The 23,015-nt window shown below is 42.2% G+C and overlaps 1 protein-coding gene across 3 annotated transcripts; it reads right to left on the bottom strand.

Moving 5' to 3' along the window:
• Nucleotides 1-5,167: 5,167 nt before the first annotated feature.
• Nucleotides 5,168-19,141, bottom strand: CMTM6 (CKLF like MARVEL transmembrane domain containing 6). 3 transcript variants are annotated; one of them, XR_003987274.1, is made up of 6 exons: nt 18,988-19,141; nt 12,668-12,844; nt 11,497-11,592; nt 9,451-9,662; nt 8,392-8,494; nt 5,170-7,544 (listed from the first exon to the last, which is right to left on the bottom strand). XR_003987274.1 is itself a non-coding variant. In XM_030446154.1 (4 exons), exons 1-4 carry the CDS (start codon nt 19,108-19,110, stop codon nt 9,513-9,515), a joined length of 546 nt encoding a protein of 181 aa, XP_030302014.1. In that variant the 5' UTR covers nt 19,111-19,141; the 3' UTR covers nt 8,511-9,512. The 3 variants fall into 3 exon arrangements, 1 of the variants encoding a protein (XP_030302014.1); XR_003987273.1 differs by having other exon boundaries at nt 5,168-8,494; XM_030446154.1 differs by lacking the exons at nt 5,170-7,544; nt 8,392-8,494 and having other exon boundaries at nt 8,511-9,662.
• Nucleotides 19,142-23,015: the final 3,874 nt, after the last annotated feature.

Consider the following 23,015-nt stretch of genomic DNA (forward strand, 5'->3'; position numbering starts at 1 on the left):
TTAATAACTTGTCTATTTATTAAGTATCAAACAAGCTTTCACCACCTGCCCAGACCAGCCCCTTTGCCTTTGAGCAGTTGGCAAAAAAACACTAAAAATCTGTCTGCTTTTAGCCCTCTACCAAACTTGTGTCTGAGCTGCTCTGACAGTGAAATCGAAGCTGTCTGGCCATGTGCAGAAGCAGCCCTTCTCACAGGTAGGAAGCTTGAAAGTGACAAAGAAAAAAAAAAATGAAAAAAAACCCAAAACAAACCAGTGCTGCAGCAGCCCAGGAGTTTCCTGCCTCAGGGGTGAGGTGGCTGCCAGAACAAGCTTTGAGTTTTACATGGGGGCAGAACTGAGATACCGAAACCTTTGGCGTTGTTCTGGCGTAGTGCCAGGAAAGCTTGGCTTTAACAAGCCAGTGTTGAGTAGCCAAAGGCATGATATTGTGGCTGCTTAGTATGTGCTGGGAGGGAGAGAGCAGTATGATAATGTGGGTTCATAGCAAGAAGGCTGAGAGGAACCTTGACTTTGGGGTGGGCAGGGGAAGATGGAGGGCCACAGCAGGGTAACAGCACGACCCGACATTTCCTGAGAGAGCAGCTCAGAACAGTCCCTGTTCCTCAGGTGAAGGGGTTTTTTTATACCACTTCCTGAATATGCTATGACCTCCAGCAGCACCTGTTTTTTGCATATTGCTGAGTTACAGCTTTACAGAAAGGCACCCGAGATAAATATTTTCAGAAACAGTTTTGTCACTGGGTAAGTGCTAGCCAGCTCTCAGGTGAGACCTGTTCTTGAGCAGAGCACATCCTTCAGAGCAGCAGCCAGACATGAAGCCCAGACCTTTCAGAGCAGAAGAAAGGAGTAGGACGCAGATAAAATTACTACAATTAAAATGAATTCTTGCACCCTGGCTTGAATTGAGTTAAATTCAAAATGCCCAAGGTGGTGCAGATTTCATAGATTGCTCTTTTGATGCTTACAGACCCAGAATAACAGTGGTGCACAAACCAACAATTTGATAGGAATAAACTGGAATCTCTAAAGCATTAGCAAAAGAGCAGCAATCCTGCCCTTCTCACTGTTACAGCAAATTCAGACAGCACTGTGAAGTAACACAGAAAGGTACCAGGTGTCCTGGTGCCAATGCTCAGTAATACAACCCCCCAGTTTACTCTGAGTAACCCTAGAATCCTTTTATCCCTATCCTGGTGCACAGAGGCACTTCCATGTTCATCAACTCCTGAGCCCCTCCTGCCTGGCACTGAAGATGTGTGCCCACAGGCAGCTGGTAGACAGGTAGCTGTGTGGCAAGCCAGGCTCCTGGGGAAAAGAGGGGATAGCACAGAAGAAAAGGAACAGTCTGAGTGGCCACCCAGCTCTTAATTCCAGCACTTGCATCTCAGCACTTAACCAAGCTAGTGCAATAGGTGGGTGGATGGGAAGAGACCTGGTTAGGAGCTGTCTATCACCTCAAAGTGGGTAGGTAGCCAAAAGCATCCATTTGCAACTTCCTTTCATTACATCTGCTAGCCAGCTGTGATGGTAGTGTACGATTTCTCCCCTCCCCCAGTACAGCCTTGCCAGCATGTGCAGTTATGCTAACACAAGTTTCTGTTATTGAGATTACTGGGAGGAGGATCAGTGCTGGTGGCTTTGTACCACCACAGGAACAAACCACAGCTCTGCTGGTATAATAGCTCCTTTTAAATCAGAAGTGCTTTGTCCATCTAGCATGGTCGACTGTTATTTCTACATCTGTAAATCACTCTTAACACAAAACTTAATGATCTGTGTCCCCCTTTTTCATGAACCCCAGCCAAACAAGAGCACAATGCTGCAGCTGGAGCTATTAAGCTATGGTGGCAGCAAAGCACTCCATTAATACCTCATGCTTAGCAGTTTGTGATGCATGAGAGTTGAATAATTATGCTCTTGTTACCCTTAAATGAGAGGCACAATTGCCAGAAACAAGCATTTACAATTAAAAAGCTATATCAAGTCAAGGACATCATTTGTTCATTCATAAAACAGGCCTTTCTGAGTAAGAAGACCATGAGACAGAAAACAGACAGGCTTATGTTAACAAGACAGTTGTTTCTAGAGTTGTATTATACCCCCCTCAGATAGATAACCCCAGCCACTTTATCCCAGCTGTTCTGAGAAACCAGCAGGCAGAGCTTTAGCAAAAGCTCTTGTAGCTATAGATTGCACTGACAGGGAGGTTTAGTTTAGGTTTGAGGGGCAGGAATGAGAAGCAGGGCTTGAACAATAGAAGTATCAATAAGGAGTGACCTGCAGCCCTTGAAACAACAGACAGGCATAGGGCAGTGAAAATGAGTGATAATTGATAAAAATAGAAATTATGGGAGTCTGTCCTCCCTTCTGAGTGTGCTTTGTTGCTCACAGCAGGGTAGCAGCTCCATGTCTTTGGTCAGTGGTGTGCAGAGACTGCAGAACTATTAAATAACAGTTCCTTCCTTACCTACAGGTCAACATGAACAGGCATTCCAGAATAGTGTCTACACTGATGTTTTTGGAAGCAAAAGTGTAAAGGAAGTACTTAAAACGAGGGCTGTAGTTGTAGACTTGCATTATTCTGAGCAGCATTCTAGCACTCTCTAAGCAAGGGTAGGGCATTTGGTAATAAAAAAAAACTCACCATGCTTTTGTATTACAACATTAGGCTTTCAGTACATCCAAGTGAGGGCTGAAAAAAGAGTTTTGAAGTCCACATCAGACTTAGCACTCCATTATACCACATGCTTTCTTGCAGCACCTCTAGCAACAGATACCTGACTAGATATTTGCTATTGCTGTCCTCTTTTGGCTGCACATCAGTCATGCTACAAAAGAATGTGCTTGTGCTGTCACCTCCTTCTGAAGCCCTGACTCACACCTCAGGACTTGCCTACTTCAAAGCAACCAAGACTGTTTTATTTTCCCAGTCCCCTTCTAATATTCAGCCAAGAGATAATAGGTCACAAGAAACGAACTGAATGTGTGATTAGGACACATGGGATGGTCAAAGAAAGTTTCGCTGGGGTGCCTGGAGAGGACTGGAGTTGCAAGCCCTGTCTGGCATGCAATACAACTATGTTGGCCAAGATTGCTGTTTGTGGCCACTGAATTTTTTCCAGCGTGCATAATTTGCATTTTTTTTTTTTGATAATAAGGTTCTCTCATTTAACTTCCTGAGAATCCAGGAAATGCTCAGGTACTCCCCACTCCTTTCTTCTCCCACCCATCATCCACACTCCTTTCATTGAAAACCACAGTGTTGTACTGACTATGAATATCTTCCAAGCTGCAGTGCAGGTAAAGTCATGCAGCTGAAGCTTGACTTTGTAATAAAAATTAGTAATTAAAACCAAAATAATTTCTTGACAGGTTACAAGACAATAGGAATAAAAGTAAAATTTTTAAGCTGCTTAGGTAAAGTAGCTTCTTAGGACAATATTGATCGGATTAGACTATTAAAAAACCTTCAAGTAAATCACTGGAAACAATATCACTAAAATGCACAGTTCAGTTTATAGCCACACTGACAAAAGAGCGCAGGCCAGGCTTCACCTCCAGTGAAAATCCAGGTAGGAGGATGGCTAAGTCCTCCAAATAATTTCAATCGCAGGATCATCTTTGCCCTCTTGTGGGCAAACTTCTCTCCTGCAGCTTCTCAGCCGCTTTCTGTGCAGACAACCGCACTGTGGTACAAACCGAATTTCAAACCCATCGCCGCCCCGCCTATCTTTAGCAGGCAAGGGGCAGCTATTCTGAATCCAAAGAGAAGTCAAACCCAGAACCCAGCCATGCAATTAACCTCGTTCGTTTGTTTCCTGGGCGAGAGCACAAAGGAGGCTGTGTGATAAAGCTGGTGATGTTCCCGGCTGGAAGTTAAAGCCCACCCAAAAGCAAGGACACGTACGTGTGCTCAGCAAGGGATGCGGAGACAGCAGCACAGAGCTGGTGGTGCCTGTGCGCTCAGACAGGAAAGCTGCAGAGCAGCAGCAGCCGCTTCTCTCCCCCTGCTGCCCTATGCCGGGAATTCAGAGCGAACTAACTCGGGTGATGCTCCTGAGGAGGGAGTGGTCACGATTCTAGCAATAACAGGACTTAAACTGTGTGGTCATACTCCAAATTATGAAATCTTTCTTTGGACTTCTGGGTCATTTTCTCATGCTCTGTAAATCCACCACTGGCGTACCCTTTTAATATAACGTTTTGCCTCAAATGTTTCCTTGCATCTAATTTTCAAATTTAATTAAAAGCACTCAAGATCTTTTTCCCTTATGAATCTTCATGGCTACACTCATCTTTGGCAACTTCAAAGGCAATGTCGCCTTTAATTTTACAATATAAAGACAAATATACTGTGGAATTCCAGATTCAGTGCTGCTGATGAAGAAAGTGCCATTCACCTCCTGTTTGCAGTTATCACCACCAGGTAATCAGCAATCTGTGGGATTAAGAAGCAGAAAATCTCCCCTGCAGATAGATTTCCTTCTCCTTACCCCTGTCACTGAAAACCAGACAAATATTATTAAAGGATCCAGCAGCTCCCCCTCAACCAAGCAACTTGGTCACCTGCATTCTCCTACACCAGAAGAATTATTTGCTCTTAACACCTTTTGTTAGCTTGTGCTGCTTCCTTTAACAAGTCTGCCACTTTATTTTTTCAGCTCCAAGTAATCAAGGGAATAGGAAAGCAGCACTTGAAATCTGTTTATCATGGTAACACGGCAGGTGTAAAGTCTATTGCAAATGACTTTGGTTGGACCCTTGGGTATGAGGCAACACTGACCTTATCAGACCATTACTCCTGGAAACTTGCAGTGAGAACATCCAGCTTTGCAAGTTGGACCTGCTTCCCCAGTACCAGGCAAACACGATGCAAGCTCTTTCCTCCAAACCAGGAACAGTGGATGATGTTAATTCCTAGAGTTGTCTCTGGGAGAACTACACAGCAACACCAAATCATAGCAGCAGAAACGAGAAACACTGAAATTATTTTCTAATACTTTATTTTAAAAACAATTACAAAATATTTTAGAAAGTTCTTAAGACTGAAAAAGCATAATAACATTAAAAAAGACCACAGGTTTAAAATGTAAAAAATATTTATGCATTTCAAAATTATTTAAATGGAAATTCAAGGCAACAAGGGCAACAAAACTGTATAAAATTTTTATTATATATATAAAACTACTGTGCTATCTTCCTGACTTAATAATCATTAAAAGTTACTTAAGACTCTCAAAGGTATTAAAAGTGACAAATAGTTCTGAACAGCATAAAATTTAATATCTAGAGAATTGCTTATGTTTACAGCAATACACTATAACAAAGATGAATTTCCATCTTAAAGGCACTGTCAGCATCTTGATTTATCGTTACAATTTTATATAACCCTTCAAAAATTTCACTAAGTATTTCCCATCAGTGCAGAAAGCTTGGTATTTTTATTGCACCAATTTGAACAGGGATCACTGTGATGTCCTTTATGCAAAAACACCTTGTGCAGAGCCCTGAGAACCGGGTGAGATAACTCCCTGCTTTTTCAAGTTGCAGAGTGCAAAGGTAGAACTCAGCTGTAACACACCACAACCCTTCCCTGCTATTTCTTAAGCACCAGGTGCAAGCAGTAAGGCACAATACTTTGACATATTTAGAACCCAAAGGGCACCTGTAGCACTGTGATTTTAATGTGGGCTAAGCATCAAACACAAAAATTAACATTCATTGTCTGCACAAGGCACAGGCACATTCTCAGAGCAGAAACTCACAGGCCAGCCACTTAACAAGTCTTCACATGTCCTGAAGAATCCTCTGCTCTAATTCTCAAGGCACTGTAAACAAAGCCTGAATGTGGGTCCAGAGCCCTTAAATATTTTTTAGATGGGCTCAACAGAGAAGACAAAAGCTTTTTATGTGTCTGAGCAGGCTCGCAACACCACTGCCAAGCACTGTGGTGAAAAGGGGAGATGCCAACCCTCAGGTAAACTTACTGGGCCAGTTGCTTCTTTCCACAAGTTCTACTACCAGTTAAGGTTGTACAGAGATGGTTACTTTGCAGTAACAAAGACAAAATTTAAGACAGTTGCTTGTAACAGCACTTCTACCAGAGCTCCCACCACTTTCCTGAACAATCCCTAATCCACTTCAGTCAAAATAAGGCACCTTAATGTAAGCAATTTAAATGGCTGGTTTAAATAAAGCAGGCTGATTTAATCAGACACAGGCTGGGAAACAAGCAGACTGCTTTGCTGACAGAGCATGAGAAGAGTAAGAGACATCCAGCCACACATACTGAGCTCCTGCACAAAGAGCTGTTTGATGCAGCTCCAGTACCATTCCCTGGGATCCGTCTAATTACAAGGCAAGACACCCAAAACCTGCATCCAACACCAGAAGCAAAGAAGGGAGCATGTTAAGACTACAGGATACCAGCCTGCTCACCCGTTGCAGCAAGAAAGTCTCTCACCCACCTAGTCTCTGAGGGGAGAAGGGCTAGGAGGGACACAGGCCTGCCCCTTTATCTTCAGAAGCTGATGAAACAGTTAAGGAAATGACCTGGCAGAAGCAGAGAACAGCACACACACCAGCAAACCTACTTTTCAACTATTTTAAAACAGAGCAAAAAGAACACCTCCTACTTATAAGCCTAGGATTAATAGCACCACCATGCAGAAACTGCTTTGTGAGCCAAGAACCAGTTGAGAAGCAATGCTTTAGCAATTACCTTGAACCCATAACCATTATGTGGCTCATATGCTCCTAATATGTAACTGCTATGTGACAGATCAGTTCCAGCTAGACAGTATCTGGGATGTTAGAAAGAATAACAGGACTCTTCCTATTAGTAAATTCCTGTGACATATGGGAAGTATGGGTCAGTAGTTTTCATTTCATGCAATCTGATACTCAAATCTGTACATGAATCAGTCAGCTGGTGAGAGAATGGGTATAAACTACCTACCTGGAACAGCTAAAATGAAAACAAAACCCATGCCAGAACGCCCTCACTCTAACAACCTGAAGCAAGACAGGGATGCCAGCAGGTATGTAGTAGGGCAATCTATCAAACCATTCTGCAAAGGTTGGCAACGTTTGCTTCAAAAGGCTTTATGGTCTGCTCAGGGGACTTCAGGAGATCTTGGTCAGAGCCAGTTTCTTCTGCCACTGACTCCTTTTCCTAACAATAACTTGCTCTGCATTTCAGTTCCTCTGTGTAGTAGATATAATTAGGGAGGCCGAGACAGAGAGATGACTTTACAGATCCCTTTTGGGACCTGAATCTCCAGTTCAGGAATGGACACCAATAGCAGTGCACTTAGAGGGGGAAAATTCTATAGAAAAAGCAACCAAAACCAATCATTCTATTCAAATATTTTCAAGCTAAGAAAATTTGCAGGGGAAATTATCTCAAAACAAATGGTGCTGCATTGCTTAATAAGTATCAGCAGCACAGTGTTACTCTTTCAGTATATTTACAGCTTTTAATTATAGATCAAGATTCAAGATTACAGACATTTTGATGTGAAAATAAATTCAGTAGTATCCTGGGTGATAAAAAAAGAAAAACACATAAGAATATTAATCATAGATATGGACACAATACCCAAGGTAAGACACTGCAAATCCTAACAGAGGTATTTCTCATTATGGCACATATCCTATCACCGGTAACATGGCTTGTAAAAAAACCATCTTTAATCTACCCAATTTTCAGAGACAGCTATAACAAGCCCTCTGCAACTAGACTGAGATCAGGTTTTAGTGCAAATGGACACTAACAAATACAAGGGGGAAAAAAAGCCAGACCAATGATAATTTCTTCTTCAAAAAGCAGGAAATTCTGGGAAGGAAAGTATGTCTTTTATGAATGACTCTGAAACCAAGATATACAGATTAAACTTGATACTTCCCATTACCTATCAAAAATTTACATCCTCCAAGCAAAGTGTAGTGATAGGCTTAAGTCTCAGACCTTAGAGAGAGAACATCACAAGCTCCTCTTCATCAGAAAGTGGCAGCATTGGAAAAAGACTTGGACCTTCTTTTACAGTCCTTTGTCTTTCAACAGCTTCCTCATCCTTCTGCAGATACAGATTGCTCAGCCAATTTCTGGAGGGCTTGGTCTCAATGCTGCCACAACAGTTTACAGGACTGTAAAATCTGTCAGACTAGGGTATTGATGAAATGGAATTAATGCCTGGAAGACATGTCAACTGTGTTAAAACTCAACTTGCTAAAACAAGAAATGCTTTTGCATAATCAGCTTTTTTTCCATTTGCTTTGGTATTTTGCAACATCTCCTGGACTACAGCAATTTGCCCTACTTTTGAAGGCTTTTCTCTTAAGTGAGGTCTAGCAGTCTTGCTTCTACCTTGGACATCTGAAAAATACCTTTTCATCACTTCATTTCTTTTAGCCATCAACATCTGGTCTGATGTGTCTGTCACTTGTCAGATACATGTTGCATCAGTAGTGTCCCTTACCTGTTTGTTGCCTTTAAGACAAATCAAAGGTACAAGTGCTTATTGAGCTGTTTACGAGCTGACCTAGTCAGTAGCAAGAAGTCTCAAGCTAGTGCCTTATTTATAAACAAAGAAAATGGTGTGGTTCATAACCATTCTGGCAAAACTCCCCATTTACTATGCATAAACAAGCTGCATATGGTATTAACCTTCCAAGCAATATTCACCTGGATAATACCAATGTGCTGCAACATTTTTCCCATTGATGCTCAGATTGACACTTTCTCAGTCACTTTGTGAAGATATTTGGCCATCTTTTTCCTCTCACAGCTGGCTTTTCAACTCTCTTCCTGCAACTTTTATAGCTTTCAAAAGAATCTGAAAGAAGTTTCTGGCATACAAGTCCAAACTTTGATGATCGTGGGGTGCAAAACTGTATCCTTAATATACCTTTATGTTACTCTCTCCACGAAACCCCTGCACTTGCTGTTCCTCTAAACTGATCTCCACAGACAGAACTGAGACATATGAATAGTCAAAACAAAATCCTTGATGTTAGGGGTACACATTTCTGTAAGACTACAGTTATTCCTTTTTCCTTCACAGTTTGACCAGTAAGTACAAGAATGAATTCTGCTGTACTAATTTATAACTTGTAACAGAAGTATCTGGTCCATTTATACAGATAGTATCTTTAGGATATAGGTCAGAATTTATGCACCACACATTAACTGTTATTAATCACCTCTGTCAAAATCAAATCAGCACACTGTTGTCCTCAAGTTATTCCAATTAGACACTTTTTTTTTTTTTTTTTTTTTAGTGTCTGTCACCTGGACAGGTGGCAGGACCCAGTTATTAAGCTGAACCAGTTACCTTAAAACATGATACTCAAGATGCCATTACCTGACCTAAGGATCTACAACAATTTGCGATGAGCATTGCGTACAAAATTGATTAGAAAGAAGAGACAGAAGTTGTCACCTACAGTGCACTGAAAGTTCATTAAGTTTGCTCCACTGAAGAAAATAATTAAATAATTTCAGAAGGTTAGGTTTGTTTATTAAGTGGCTGATTTTCTGTGACACTCAGAGGGTTGCCAGGATTTTCAGGGCGTTTGTCAACCTTCTGTTTCTGAATGTGAAAATACTCTACAGCAATTTCTGCCAAAAATGCACTACTTGCAAGAAATCCAAACACCTGTGGAAACAAAAGGAATATATTATTGTAAAATAATTGTAAATTATTATTGTAAAATATTGTAAAATGTACAGACATTAACAGTATTCTAACACTGTTTGGAGACATTTGCTGGACTATTTACCTATGTTATTTATACTTATGTACTAAGATTACAGTCCTCCTTAAATTGGTGGTTTTATTTAAATTAGAAACAGATCAGAAATCATAATTCTAGAACATTTAATGCAAAAAGGTTTTACAATTGTCATTCTCTTAATCAAGCTTTGACCATGCAATATGTTCTAAACAGCCTTTAGTAGTAAAAGTAAATTTATTTTATTGCAAAAACAAGTTATTAAAGAAGCATGGCACTGGTGGTATAGCAGAGTATTTATCCAAGAGTTGGGTGCTGCTCAAGAGACTAAGTGAAGAAGAGTAACGCATGAAAGACGAAGGGAGATAAAATCTGCAGGGCCTAAGCAAGTTCTTGCTGGGTCAACAAAGGTGGGGTTAAATGACATTTTGTTAAGGACATTTCATTCTTAGTCATGGCAAGATAGCAATAAGGAGAAGGTTGGTTTGAGCAGCTTCTTTCAAACAAGATAACACATGCATTGTTCTAACTTTTACCTCAGTTTTACACAGCTGGCTTGCCAGTTTAACAGTATTAAGTCTTAAGTGAAAATTGTTTTGTTTTGGTTTTTTTCAGCAGCAGAAAGAAAAATCTGAAAGACTTTCTACTCAAACCACTAGGTCTGAATATATCAACACCACAGAAAATGACTACACAAAATAGCTATCTCCAATAGCTCATGCTACCTTTGGAACAGTATTATTTTGCTTTCTTTTCTAACTCACAGAATCATCTGAGTTGGAAGGGACCTCTAGAGATCATCCAGTCCAACTCTCCCACTCAAGCAGGATCACCCAGGGCACATTACCCAGGACTGCATCCAGGTGGGTTTTGAATATCTCCAGAGAAAGGGACTCCACAGCCTCGATGGGCAGCCTGTGCCTTGACACCCTCAAAGTAAAGAAGTTTTTTTTTAAATTTAAATGGAACTTCCTATGTTCCAGCCTGTGCCCAGTGGCCCTCGCCCTGTCCTGGGAACTACTGAGAAGAGTCTGTCTCCATCTTCCTTGCACCCACCCTTTGTCTCATTCAAGAATAAAATCAGAATTTGATCTTTTAAACTCAGATATTCACAACTCCAAAGTTATTCTAAAGAAGACCCAAATGAATGAGGAACTATGACATCCACAGCATCCTGAATTCTCTTCAGTGTCTCTCCCTGAGCCTCTTCACTGTTCCCTGAGAGATGCACACACCCTATTGCTCTTCTATTTCTGTCACTGAGGAAACTGCTGCGCTTACTGCAGCCTTTACAAGTCAGCATTCTCCACATGGGCAAAAGACATGTTTTCTTGTTGACTTTGTGGGAAGGTGGCATTATGAAAGGACAATTGAGGAAAAAAGCAGGCATTTCAGAGCTAGGGTGTAAGAGAAATGGGGAAGCTATGAGAGGGGGCAACATCAAAACAGTGACAGATAACAGGGAATAGTGTGGAGCCAAGGCAGTGAAGTCTGAGGAGCCCAGGAGCAAGCAACAAATGCTGGGGAGCTGCAAGTGCAAACAGAGCCTTCCAGAAGTCCCAAGGAATGCCTGCTCTTTGGATTTCTTATGGTAAGTTCCTGGAAGGTCAGAAATAAGTAACTGCTCCTGAATCACCCCAATGCACTGAATTCTGTTCCTTGCTCAGTCTTTTCCCTGCAAATTGCATGAGGTTTAGAGCTTAGAGAAATTAACATGCACAATAAATGCAAAGTTAATTATGCAATTTTAAGACTTACATATGCAGCTGCTTCCACAGACCCCAAACTGGTGGCAGCAAACACTATTGACGCTATCAGAAAAAGGACACCTATGGCTAGCATGGCCCAAAAATTCTGCAAGCATGAAAAAAAGAATGTTAGAGAATTGTAGATACACTACCTGAAAATGAATAAGCATCGTAACAGCAGCTGAGTTAGTCTGCAAGTGAATTTATGCTTTGAAACTTTGATGCTAATGGGATCTTCAGCAAATGTATTTTACAGCTATATTCCAAACAACATTCAACATTATCAGCTATTTAAAAGAGTCTGCATTACATACTTTCCTGGTTTTGTTTTCTTTAAGTATTTCATTACTTCTGCCTAACTTTAAACACAATCCAATTCAGGCTCAGGTCAACCATGCCAGCATTATCCCCTATGGAAGGCATGTAGGAAACCAGAAACCTGTAAGTAAATGTCCTCATTCAAATCTCTTACTACATCCCTTATCTGTAAATAGGGATGTACAAATCTCTCTACTCCCTTATCTGTACCTTCACATAAAAAAAGGCCTTTTGTTTCCCCTGAAGACAAAGGGATGCTCACAAGGCACCATAATATTTTTAGTGACTTTACAGAGCAACACTATGCCACTGCTTTATCTTCGGAAATATAAAAGAATAAACTGGAACAGTGGGATTATTATAAAAAATGAGATAGGCTACACCCAGGAGGAAAATACATAGGGTAAAGAGGCAAGTTACAAGTATTGCACTACACAGTAAACTGTGCCATATGCATACATACATGCAATGACTATGGAGTAGTGTTAGTCTACAGTAAAGCCTTTCACCCGAGTCCTAAAATCCTGCAGAAAATTTTGGATATTCACCACATTAAAACAAAATCATTAGTAGGAATCAAACTTGGTCACTGAGACTGATAGAAAGATGATGACCCTATTTTTCATGAGAGTATGGGCAATCACAAAGGTGACAGTTTTTTAAAAACAAAACAAAGCAAATTCTAACATATAAATTTTCAATATAAAAGGCACTCTCAAAGTTGACTCATTTTTAACTATAAGCTACTTCAATCTACCCTTTAAATGCAGAAGAAAAGGAGATACATTCTGCAGTCTTTTTCTCCACAATAGCCTTTCAGCACTTACAAGAAATTATCTGGTTTTAAAATAAACTTTCCTTACCACTCTCTGCACTTTATCTTCCCCAAACGTTTCATATACATCAGTGCAATATGCACAGAAGATCAGGAGGCTCAGAAGGAAGGCGCTGCAGCTTACGAATTCAAAGAAGTAAAGTCCGCCACACTTGATACACTTCTCCACAATCTCCTCACAAATAACTGCCAAAAGAGATAAAATCTGCAAACAAGGAACATGTTTGAGTTGGATCGAGTCTCTAATATCTTCAGCAAATATATATCTCTGATATGAACATTAGCAAACACAGCTGTAAGGAAAATCCTCAGGCTACAATAAACCTGGTAAAATTCTGCACTATTTTCTTACAGGCTGTTAAAATATAGTGACACAGTTTACACCTGCTGTTAAAAGCTGGTCAGTAAACTACACTCAGGTAAGCTGAGCACACACTGCTGGATACCAGCTTCTTGATTAGACAGCCAAGAATCCCAATTTGTGGTTTTGTGCAATTGCCAGTTGGGAGCACACAGGGGCAGAGCGGGTGGTGAGCACACATCCCACTCAGAACAAGCAACAGTGCTATTGCTTATAACTACACAATTTGAGATGCATTTGGGTTCCTGGTGGAGGGGGGAATCTGGATGTTATTGACACAATCAGCAGCCCCCCCTGAAAACTTAAGAGCTGACATTGCTTCCCTTGATAAACCTCAGACATGCAGCTAATAACTCACATGCTTGTGACCAGGTAATGACAGAAGCTCAGCTGTACCTCTAGGAACCAAAACTTTAGGTTTAAGCGACATTGGAGAGTATTTTACCCATGCAGAAGGTTAGGTAAAGAAGCTTCACCTTCCTGCTACAATGTGTTTTGAGGAACAAACACAAGTTAATTCCTGTACAAGAACCACAGATCTGCTGCTACTACTTTATTGCACATGAAAAATATGGATTTATTTAAATGCTCTCTCATTCTGGCCACTTCTTGCTAGTTTCCTTCATCCTATAAAGCTGACGCAGGATTATAGATCCTTGTAGTAAGGAATTCACCACAATGAAACAAAACCATTAGTAGGAGTCAGACTTGGTTGCTGAGACTGATGGAAGATGATGAGCCTATCTTTCATGAGAGTATGAGCAATAACAAGGTTGACAGCTCTTCAAAAACAAAACAAAGCAAATTCTAAAACTCAGGATTTTTGTTTTTCCAGTTATTAGCAACTGCAGATGCTTCACCTGCACCTTATTCTTTGGTTTCAGTTTTCTGACAGTAAAAATAAGAACAGCAATTCAAGAACAGCACGTGGGAACTGTAAATTCCCCCTGCTATGCCAGATCTTAGAAGGGCATTTCAAAACACCGTGTTCTGAATAACCTGCAATCATATAAAGTAAACAGGATCTCAGAAAGGGAAAGAACTCAAGCTGGGAAACTGCAGTATTACTATCAGGCCTCCACATACTTCCCTTCTCTCACGTAGGGGCTGGCAAGGAAAACTTCTCCGCAGCCCTCACACCTAAAACAGTGACTGCAAGGGTTGTCAGAGAAATGCTGTGAACTCTGAATTTCCAGTTTTCAAGGTTGAGGGTTGGGGTTTTTTTGCATTTTAAAAGATATGCTTACAGCTGTGTCCCTTGACTTTCAGTTTCACATTCCTCACAAGGCCAGCCACAGTGCTGAGATACATTTTCATGTATAGTCATAGCTCTTTCTATCAGCACCAAAACCTACCCTTAAAAGAACTTATAAGCCCAAATAACCATAATATTATTTAACTGAAAAAGCCCCTCTCTGCTGAGTGTACAAAGTAGAAAAAAATCCCCATTAATGAGTAGCTATAGAGGGGTCAGTGACAAATAAATGAGATTTACCAAGTGGAGTCCTATGTGGGACTTATCCAAGCCAATATTCAATTTTTAATTAATTAACTGAATAACAAAATAAAGCACATAATTAAAAAAGCTTTGGCTTAATGTTTAAAGTAGTGTATCAGAAGCACATTAATAAGCTACCACAGAGATCTTAGGTTTCTTAGCTTGCTTCTTGATATCATTATAAGAAACAAAAAGAATTACTCTATTGTCCTATTACAAAAAAAAAAAAAAAGTTTTAAATACCACTAAAGACTAGTTCCTAACTTCAGTTTATGTAGTTACAGCTATATAACATATCAAGGAGTTTTTTCTACCATTTTCCAGATTATCATCCCTGTAATCCATCTGTATTTTAGTAGAATACCCCTATTAAATACAGTATAAACACACAAGATGCTTTAAACAAGCCAGGACATTCCACAATCCATTCAGCCTCCCAAGAACTGTTCTGTTGGAGGTCCACTTTCATCCATCAGTACTAGTCCTAGGATGAGTTCAGACCTCTACAGGTTTACATAAAGCAGCCAAATCTCCATTGTTTTGGAGCCCTCTCCATGAGCTGTGGAGAGGTGCACAGGGACACAGGCAGGTATCAGGCTCCGTGGTTCCTGCAGAAATATTCCACTACTTGCTTTCCTATGTGCTGTAAAGGGATAAGCATTGTTGGAGACAAATTTTATTTTTTAAAAGAAAAATATAAATCCTAGCTGTCTGTATGCACACCAGAAATTAAAAAACTTTATCTACCCCTACTGTGGTTTAACCCCAACCAGCAAATAAGCACCACACAAGCACTCACCCACTCTTCCCTGGGGGGGGAGGTGGGAGGGTGGAGGATCAGAAGACTAAAAGTGAGGAAAACTTCTGGGTTGAGAGGAAAAACAGTTTAACAGCTAAAGCAAAAGCCACATGCACATGTGAAGCAAAACAAGGAATTCATTCACTGTTTTTCATCATCAGGCAGGTGTTTAGCCATCTCCAGGAAAGCCAGTTCACCTAACAGTTACTTGGGAAGACAAACACTGTCACTGTGAAGGTCCCCAGTTCCTCCTTACATCCCCAGCTTTGCATTGCTGAGCTTGATGTCATATGGTGTGGAACATCCCTTTGCTCAGCTGTGCTCAGCTGTCCCACCTGGGACCCATCCCAAGTACTTGTGCATTCCCAGCCTACTCACAGGTGGGGTGGGGTGAGGAGCAGAAAAGACCTTGGTGCTGTGTGAGCTCTGCTCAGCAGTAACAAAAACATCTCTGCATTATTATCACTTTTCAGCACAAATCCAAAACATAGCCCCATAGCAGTTACTATGGAAAAAAATTAACTATCCTAGTCAAAACCAGCACATTCTCTTGCCAACAAGGGGTTATTCACTGATACTGATATTACTGTTAGTAACTTCTACGTGACTGTCAAGTCTCTAAAGTAGATTTAATAAGTTAAAGGCTACAAAATAAAACCACAAAAATGAAGCAGCTCAATGGACTTCCTAAGAGGCCTGTGAAAATGCTGAGCAGTACTTTTACCAGTACAAAATCTAGTTCAGATGGGTGCACATACTAGTTCTCCACAGTCAGGGCTACTACAGGAAGTGAATGGCTCAGAAAAAGAGCAGATGCTGAAGACTGAATTAAAATTCTCCTTTCCATTATGGCATTTTTGTTAAAGTCAAACAATAGTTGATGATAAGTATTTCTGTTTGAGATACAAATTCATTTCTACCTCAAGCTTGGCACAATATGTGCTATGCCATTTACTTTTGTGCAGAATTTGAACTAGTCATGGGCTAACAAAAACATTCCACCTGTATATTACATACATGTGTATATAAGTGTGTGTATAGATATTTATATATACACACCCATACAATAAGCATGCTTCCCAGCATCCTTTTGGCAGCCACATTTTAATTATTTCATTTTCCTAAAGAGCTTTAAAAAATAGACTAGGATTACAATGTATACCCTTATTAATAAGAAGAAAAGCATTTTTTTAAGGCCCATAAAACAGTTTTCTGCAAGTGACTTCACAGTACCTGGTAAAATACTTGATCACTTCTATAATAAAGACAGCTGATTTTCTGAGCCCATACCCTGTTTAGCAGTCCATGTGATTATCAGTCTGTAGTCTCAATAACAACCACAATTGTAACACAAGGATAATAGATGTTAATGATCATTAGCATCACTGGCATTTCCAAAAATCAATGGTTCCCAAAACCAGGAATGTCTTTCTTACTGCAGATACTAAGGCTTCCACCTTTGGGAATTTTAGGGGCTGGCTTAAAGCATTTTTACCAAGAACTCCAAGATCCATGCATTTTGGATATAAAAAGAGAGGGGAAAAAATGTTGGAAACTGGGAGGATGAATGACTGTAACTCTTGCTGAAGGAAAGGTACATGCCACAAACTGATAATTCTTTAGGAAAATATCAAGCAGCTGTCTATCCTATTTAGGATAATCATAATTTTCCTTTTTCCTAGCTAGAAAGCCTTTAAAATAACACTTTTGTTCAGATACACAGTTTAAGACTTTGGTACAGTAGTAAATCTGTGTATGTATTAGTCTATATGTGAACTGACATATAAATGATCTGCATGCACATTAAAGACCATCTAGTTTCAAACCCCCTCTATGGGCAGGGACACCTCCCACTACACCAGGTTGCTTGTACAGTCTTAGAAAACATTTATTTTGGCAGCTTTACCTTTACTCAAGCACTCAAGAATCTTATGTTTCTGTTTGAGGGTTTTGACTGTGCATGAGACAGAGCTTAGAAACCAAACATGTCCTCTTTATGCAAGGGTGAAGAAAGGGCTGGAAATCACCAGGAATTCCCATGAACATGAGACATCTAACGAAAAAGTCACTTTGCTGGCTAGAAAAAGTACCCTGACACACATTCACACTCGGCTGCCCTTTCTCCCTGTCAGTTTCACTACCTCCCTGACAGCACTTAAGAATGATGCTCCTGGCATCCCCATCAGCACAGTCACACTGGTGCATTTCTGAAGAGTCCACAGCCGAGCACAGAACAAACAGGAGTCTGAAACAGGTGCCCAACAACTGGATGGATTCAGGAATAACATCACATGTAACAAAAAGCAAGCATCTGCCCAACACCAAGTGTTGGTGACGTCTCAGAGAACAGGCCACCACCAACACTGCGCGCTTCTGCTGTTGTTTCCTCCCATGAGTCATGGAAGAAATGAGTGCCCTGATTTTAGTACAGCCAGGGCTGTAAGTGTGATAACCTTAAAAAATGGACTACAGAAGTGGGAGCTCCAGATCTGATGCGCCAGCAAGCCCTTCCCAGTTTCACTGCCCTATCCAGAGGTACAAGCAAAAGCTTCTACCCTCCTGTTCTCATCCAACACAGCCCTCAGAAGAAAACACAAAGTTTCCTGTGAGTTCACCTCTGATTCATGCTGGCCCCAGCACCAAACCTCTGTCGCATGATGCATACAACATCAGCACCTGCTCCTATAGCTAGAACATGAGAGAGGAACAAGCTTGTTACCTCCCCACCACAAAATAATCTGAACCTACAGAAACGAGGGCACTGTAAGACACTGTGCCAGCTTTCCAGCCGAGTTACACCTCTGTGCTTCCTCAGTGACAGCAAAGGCGGCTGTGTCTCTGCTATGCTTGCAGTCAGGTTCTCTGGTGTGGGGGAACTCCTTCCTGCCCACAGAAAAAATTCCCCTGAAGCCTCGTTACAGAATCACAGAATGGTTTGGGTTGGAGGGGACAGTAAAGCTCATACAGTTCCAACCCCCCTGCATGGGCAGGGACATCTCCCACCAGACCAGGTTGCTCAAGGCCCCATCCAGCCTGGCCTTGAACACTTCCAGGCAGGGAGCAGCCACAGCTTCCCTGAGCAACCTGTGTCAGCGTCTCACCACTCTCACGGGGAAGAATTTTCTCCTCATGTCTAACCTAAATCTCCCCTCTTCACGTTTTAAACCGTTTCCCCTTGTCCCCGTGTAAAACTCCCTACCTACCCCTGCTACGACCGCTGCCTCCAGCCCTCGCTTTGCCAGAGTGAAGAGTTTAATTTCCGAGCTGCTGTGGGGTTGCCCTCAAGCCGGAGGTCACCGTAACACCCTCATTTCTCTGCCTCCTGGCCAGCGGGAACACCTGGAAAGCAGGCGGGCGGCAGCGGCTGGCACGGCGGGAGAGGCACAGCCGGAGCCCGCTCCTCACCCTCACCCCGCCGGCCTCAGGCCAGGGGCCACCTCGGTGAGACTTTGGGCTTCTCTCCGGGAAGCCATTCTGCCAGCGGGGGCTCGCTCCGCGCCAGGCCTGGCACGTCCCCAGCCTCGGGGGGTGCGGCGGGGGGCACGGCCGCTGATGCGGAAGCGGTCGGTCAGTCGGTCGGTGGGTGGGTGGGAAACCTCCCGCTCCCCTCCAGCCCGAGGACAGGGAGATAGGAAGGGAAAGGGAGAAGAAGAGGGAGAGGAGAAGAGAGAGAGAGTGTGAGGGACTCACGGCTTGGAGCGCTTTGAACGGCAGCCGCCATCCTCTCAGGTGCCGCAGGGTGCAGCCGAAGGGGCGGCGGGATGCCTTGGCCTGCGGCTCGGTGGTGGGGTTGTACACGGTGCCGTTCTCCATAGCTCTGCCGCCGACACCGGCCGCCTACTGGGGGAAAGCGAAAGCAAAAGGGCTGCAGCAGGAGAGAAGGGGAAGGGAGGTCCAAGGGGAAGGCGGGGCCCGGCCGGCCCCGGCGGATCAAAGGCGCCTCCTGCAGCGAGCGCCATTGACCCACAGTCCCCGCTTTGGGGCCCCATCGGCCCGGCTGCCCAGGGGGAGACGGGGGGCAGCCTGGGCCTGGGCTGTAGTCGTGGGAGGGGGGCCTCAGCTCGGGGCTGTTCTTAGTTTTGTGGGAGATGCTTACTGAGAAAAGTGTACGAGGTTATTTACTTCCCTGTTGTCACTCTAGATCACGATATCAGAAGGGTTTCCTTAAGCTAAAGCTTGCCCTTGCCTGCTTGCCCTTGTTCCTTGTTGTCACTGGAAGAAAACACTGCTGTCTCTGAGACTCTGCTGCTATACCTTTGCCCAGATCAACTTTCAAAAGAAGCTACAGTTTTTGGTGCCTACATAAGAGTAGATGCAAGCCCCTTGTATGGAAGGAAAGGTATGTGATATTCACTGTTACATTATTATTAATGTGGTGTCCACGGAACTGCTACAGTCCTTCATAATCAGGTTCACATATACGTCACTTACTTGAACTCAGTCAAATGTGATCCACTGACAGAAAAGATGATGATTTGCTTGCTTAACGCCGCCTCTGTCAGCCACACAGTGAAGAGGAAGGATGTGTGCTAGAGAGACACATGAGGCAGGTCCTCCTCCTCACCAAGGGCTCCATTAACTGGACAGGTGGAGCAGTATGGGCCAGGCAAAAGCAACGTGGCCATATTCCATACTGAATGCCTCCTGGGAGGCCATAAGTATTGACCTTTCCATTGTCCTTTCCCAGTAAGACAACACAATCCAGGGGAGCATTGCGGGATTCCCAGGCAGGGTACAGACTTGTCTGTGCCGTAAAGGATGTTGAGCTGCAGGAAGGCAAAGGAGTATGGCAAGTCCCATAATTCTCAAGGCATGGGTGTTTCCCCTAAAATAAGTAAGGTATCGCCCTGGGTGCGCCCTACCTTCTGCTTGGGGTTGGGATGGGTCTAACACAGCTCTCCTGGCAGCATCCCAGACTGCAGGACTAAGCAAGTAGGTGTAGCCAGTAACATTTACTGTTACCACTTATAAGCCCCAGTGCCTTCCTTGCATTTTTTTTCCCCACGAGTACAATTAAGTAAGATTACATTAGAGAAGCTGCCATCTCTCTCCTGAAGGAAATTCCCTTTTTGTTTTGCTTTCTTCCTTGATAATATCTCAAAAGTGGCCGAATTCACTCCAAAGCCACAAAGTATATGAGTAGGTTATGCTGTGGTCTGAGCAATACAGGACTTGCGACAGAAGCGAGTCAGTTCCCTTTTTAATGTGTTCAGTAGCATCTAAAGCTATTTTGTAGTTGTTCCCTTGTGAATCTTTACCAGTCTTAATGCAGCATTGCTAGATTATCAAGACAGGTCTTAGTATTGAAGACAACTGTCCTGAGGAAAACCTGTGTTTAAAGGAGTTGCAGAAACACAAGCCTAAAAATAGGTAAAATATATGACAACCTTTCTCTAGTTACTGCTGTCTTTAAGAGTTGTTTTTGCTGTTCAGGCCTTCTCTTGGAAATACATACCAATGACGCATGAATTATAAAGGTTAGCTTGCCATTGAAAGCCCAACTTATTTAGGCCACTTTATTTATCTATAAGGAGGTGCATGAAAGTAAAACAACAGGAACCATGTCATTATGTGACAGAGAAGAAATGAAAACTGGACAACAGCCTAGGACCTGAAAGCTTAAAAATACTTCAGGCATTATGTTAAAACATACATATGCTACTATTCACACAAACTGCTGTTATTCTTTCCATTTTCCTCAGAACTGTCTTTCAAGTACAGTATCTTTCCTTTAAAGAGAGAATGCAAATCAACAGTTATGATAAATAATAAGCCTGTTGAATGCAAATAACTGTAATTAGCTGGCTGTGATGTAATGGAAATCCCATCCCAGATGCACATCTATTTATTTCCTTCTGTTTATGTGCTACACCTGGCAGTTTTCTGAAAAGTCTTTTATTTCACACACCCCCCTCCAGCCTCTGCTGGAATAGCAGGAACAGAGCTAAAGGCAGTGAAGCAGCCCTGGAGTTAGATCCTGAGCAACAGTAACATCACCAGTCAGCGAGGCAGAGTGGGAGATGGGTGGCAGCAGATTAGTGATGAGTGACCTGTTTTTCTCCCTCATTACATCTTCTCCATAGATACCCACCATGGTGACCAAAAAGCACTTCCAATTAAGTTGAGAAAGCCACCTCATTAGGGAAGATTACAGTGTACACAGCATAGCTGAATGGCACATTTACCACTCGTTGCCACTGATGTTGAAGTAATTTACAAAGAAGTGTGACTGGAGCTCCTTCAAGCAGTTGAGTAAATGCTAGCCACTGGAACAAGGTGGATACAGGCCAGGGCTGCATCACTGTTTTCATGAAGTGATGCCTTGGTAGCTCTTAGGGACCAGCTTTGTGCTGTGTTACAGCCTGAATGCCTCGTGCTCAGAGTTTGCAGCAGTGATCCACTGATCTGAACTCCTTCCTAATGAATATTCTCCTATTCCCATGCTCATAAATGCACTTGTGGGGATTTATTTATTTATTTTCTTCTTGGATAGTGAGGGAGGAGGAAGTAGAGGGATGGGAAAGAAGCTTTAAGAGCTCAAACCACTGAAGGAGCTGGACTTGGGTTCATTTGAAGGGTGGTGAGGTTTATTGCTGCTGCAGAGCTTGGGGAGCTCCACTGAAATCAGCCAGTCAAGAGGCACAGCACTCTCCCTCTTCTTGGTTCTGGTGTTCCCTCACAGACATCTCAACAGCTTTTTGTTTAATGCACAAACTGTAGCCTGTGCATTAAATGAAATAAATAGAGGATGGCTAGCTACCAAATGAAATATCCCAAGTACTGAAAAAAAAAACTCAGAAAAGACTTGAACACATTGCATCTTCAGCTCAAGGCTCCATTTTTGGGCTCAGTATTGCAACTGAACTTCACAAACCCTGCTCACCACACAAACATGCTAGAAGGTGTGATTTTTGAACAGCTGAAGATGAAGAATTAGCATTTTAACAGCTATTTCTGACTATCCCTTATGGCACACGAGAAAAAAAACCTCAACTCTCCACAGTTCCCAAATGCAGGGTTAGGCTGACTCTTGTCAGTGGTTTTCTGCATCCATCTGCATGGAACAGAGACACCAGGAAGTATGTGTCAGGCAACAAGTTCTGCAGCTGCAGGTGTCCTACTGCAAATTAAGTGTGCTCCCCAAAAAGAAACTGCAGCCCAACAGGCTGGTACTTGCACTTCAGATATACCACTAGAAATCTGTTAGCATAGTAGCTATAACCTAGGCCCATATAACCTGTCATATGTAGGTTTCCAAGATTGCTATTTTCAGCAGAAAAATACAAGCTGTCTGGAAATAAACCGGCCATTTACTCAAAATTTTAAAGCTTAAAATCTGCAGAACAGCTTTATTACAACCAGCATAGTCAAAGAACTGACATATGAACGTGGTAGAGAAGAAGAGATTTGAAAAATTCCCCCCAAACAGTTTAGTTTGAGGCTAATCAGTTCCTTCTTTACACAGAACTAGACCTGAAAGTCCAAAGGAATTTATTTGGCTTACTTATTTTGTAGTGTTTTTGCAGTATTCATACTAAAAAGCATTTTACAAGTATTGGGTTTTCTTTTAATCAAAAATCATCCCCTGTACATCTTGCATTACTTCTTTGCTTTCTGCAACTTGTGTGCTAGATTAACTTTGTACCAAATGAAAGCGAAATATTAAAGGCACACAGAGTTATCAGAAGCAAAACTAAATTTATTAATGCTCTTATTCT

Source organism: Calypte anna, chromosome 2, assembly GCF_003957555.1.
Source record: "Calypte anna isolate BGI_N300 chromosome 2, bCalAnn1_v1.p, whole genome shotgun sequence".
Classification (NCBI taxonomy): Eukaryota; Metazoa; Chordata; class Aves; order Apodiformes; family Trochilidae; genus Calypte; species Calypte anna.

Bases quoted from the DNA above. Each gene is read 5' to 3' on its own strand.
- CMTM6 (XM_030446154.1), bottom strand. From the start codon at position 19,110: ATGGAGAACGGCACCGTGTACAACCCCACCACCGAGCCGCAGGCCAAG. The intron at 12,845-18,987 runs GTGAGTCCCTCA...CCTTGTTTGCAG, and splicing joins CGTTCAAAGCGCTCCAAGCC to ATTTTATCTCTTTTGGCAGT. The intron at 9,663-11,496 runs GTAAGTCTTAAA...TTGTTTCCACAG, and splicing joins CTGTGGAAGCAGCTGCATAT to GTGTTTGGATTTCTTGCAAG.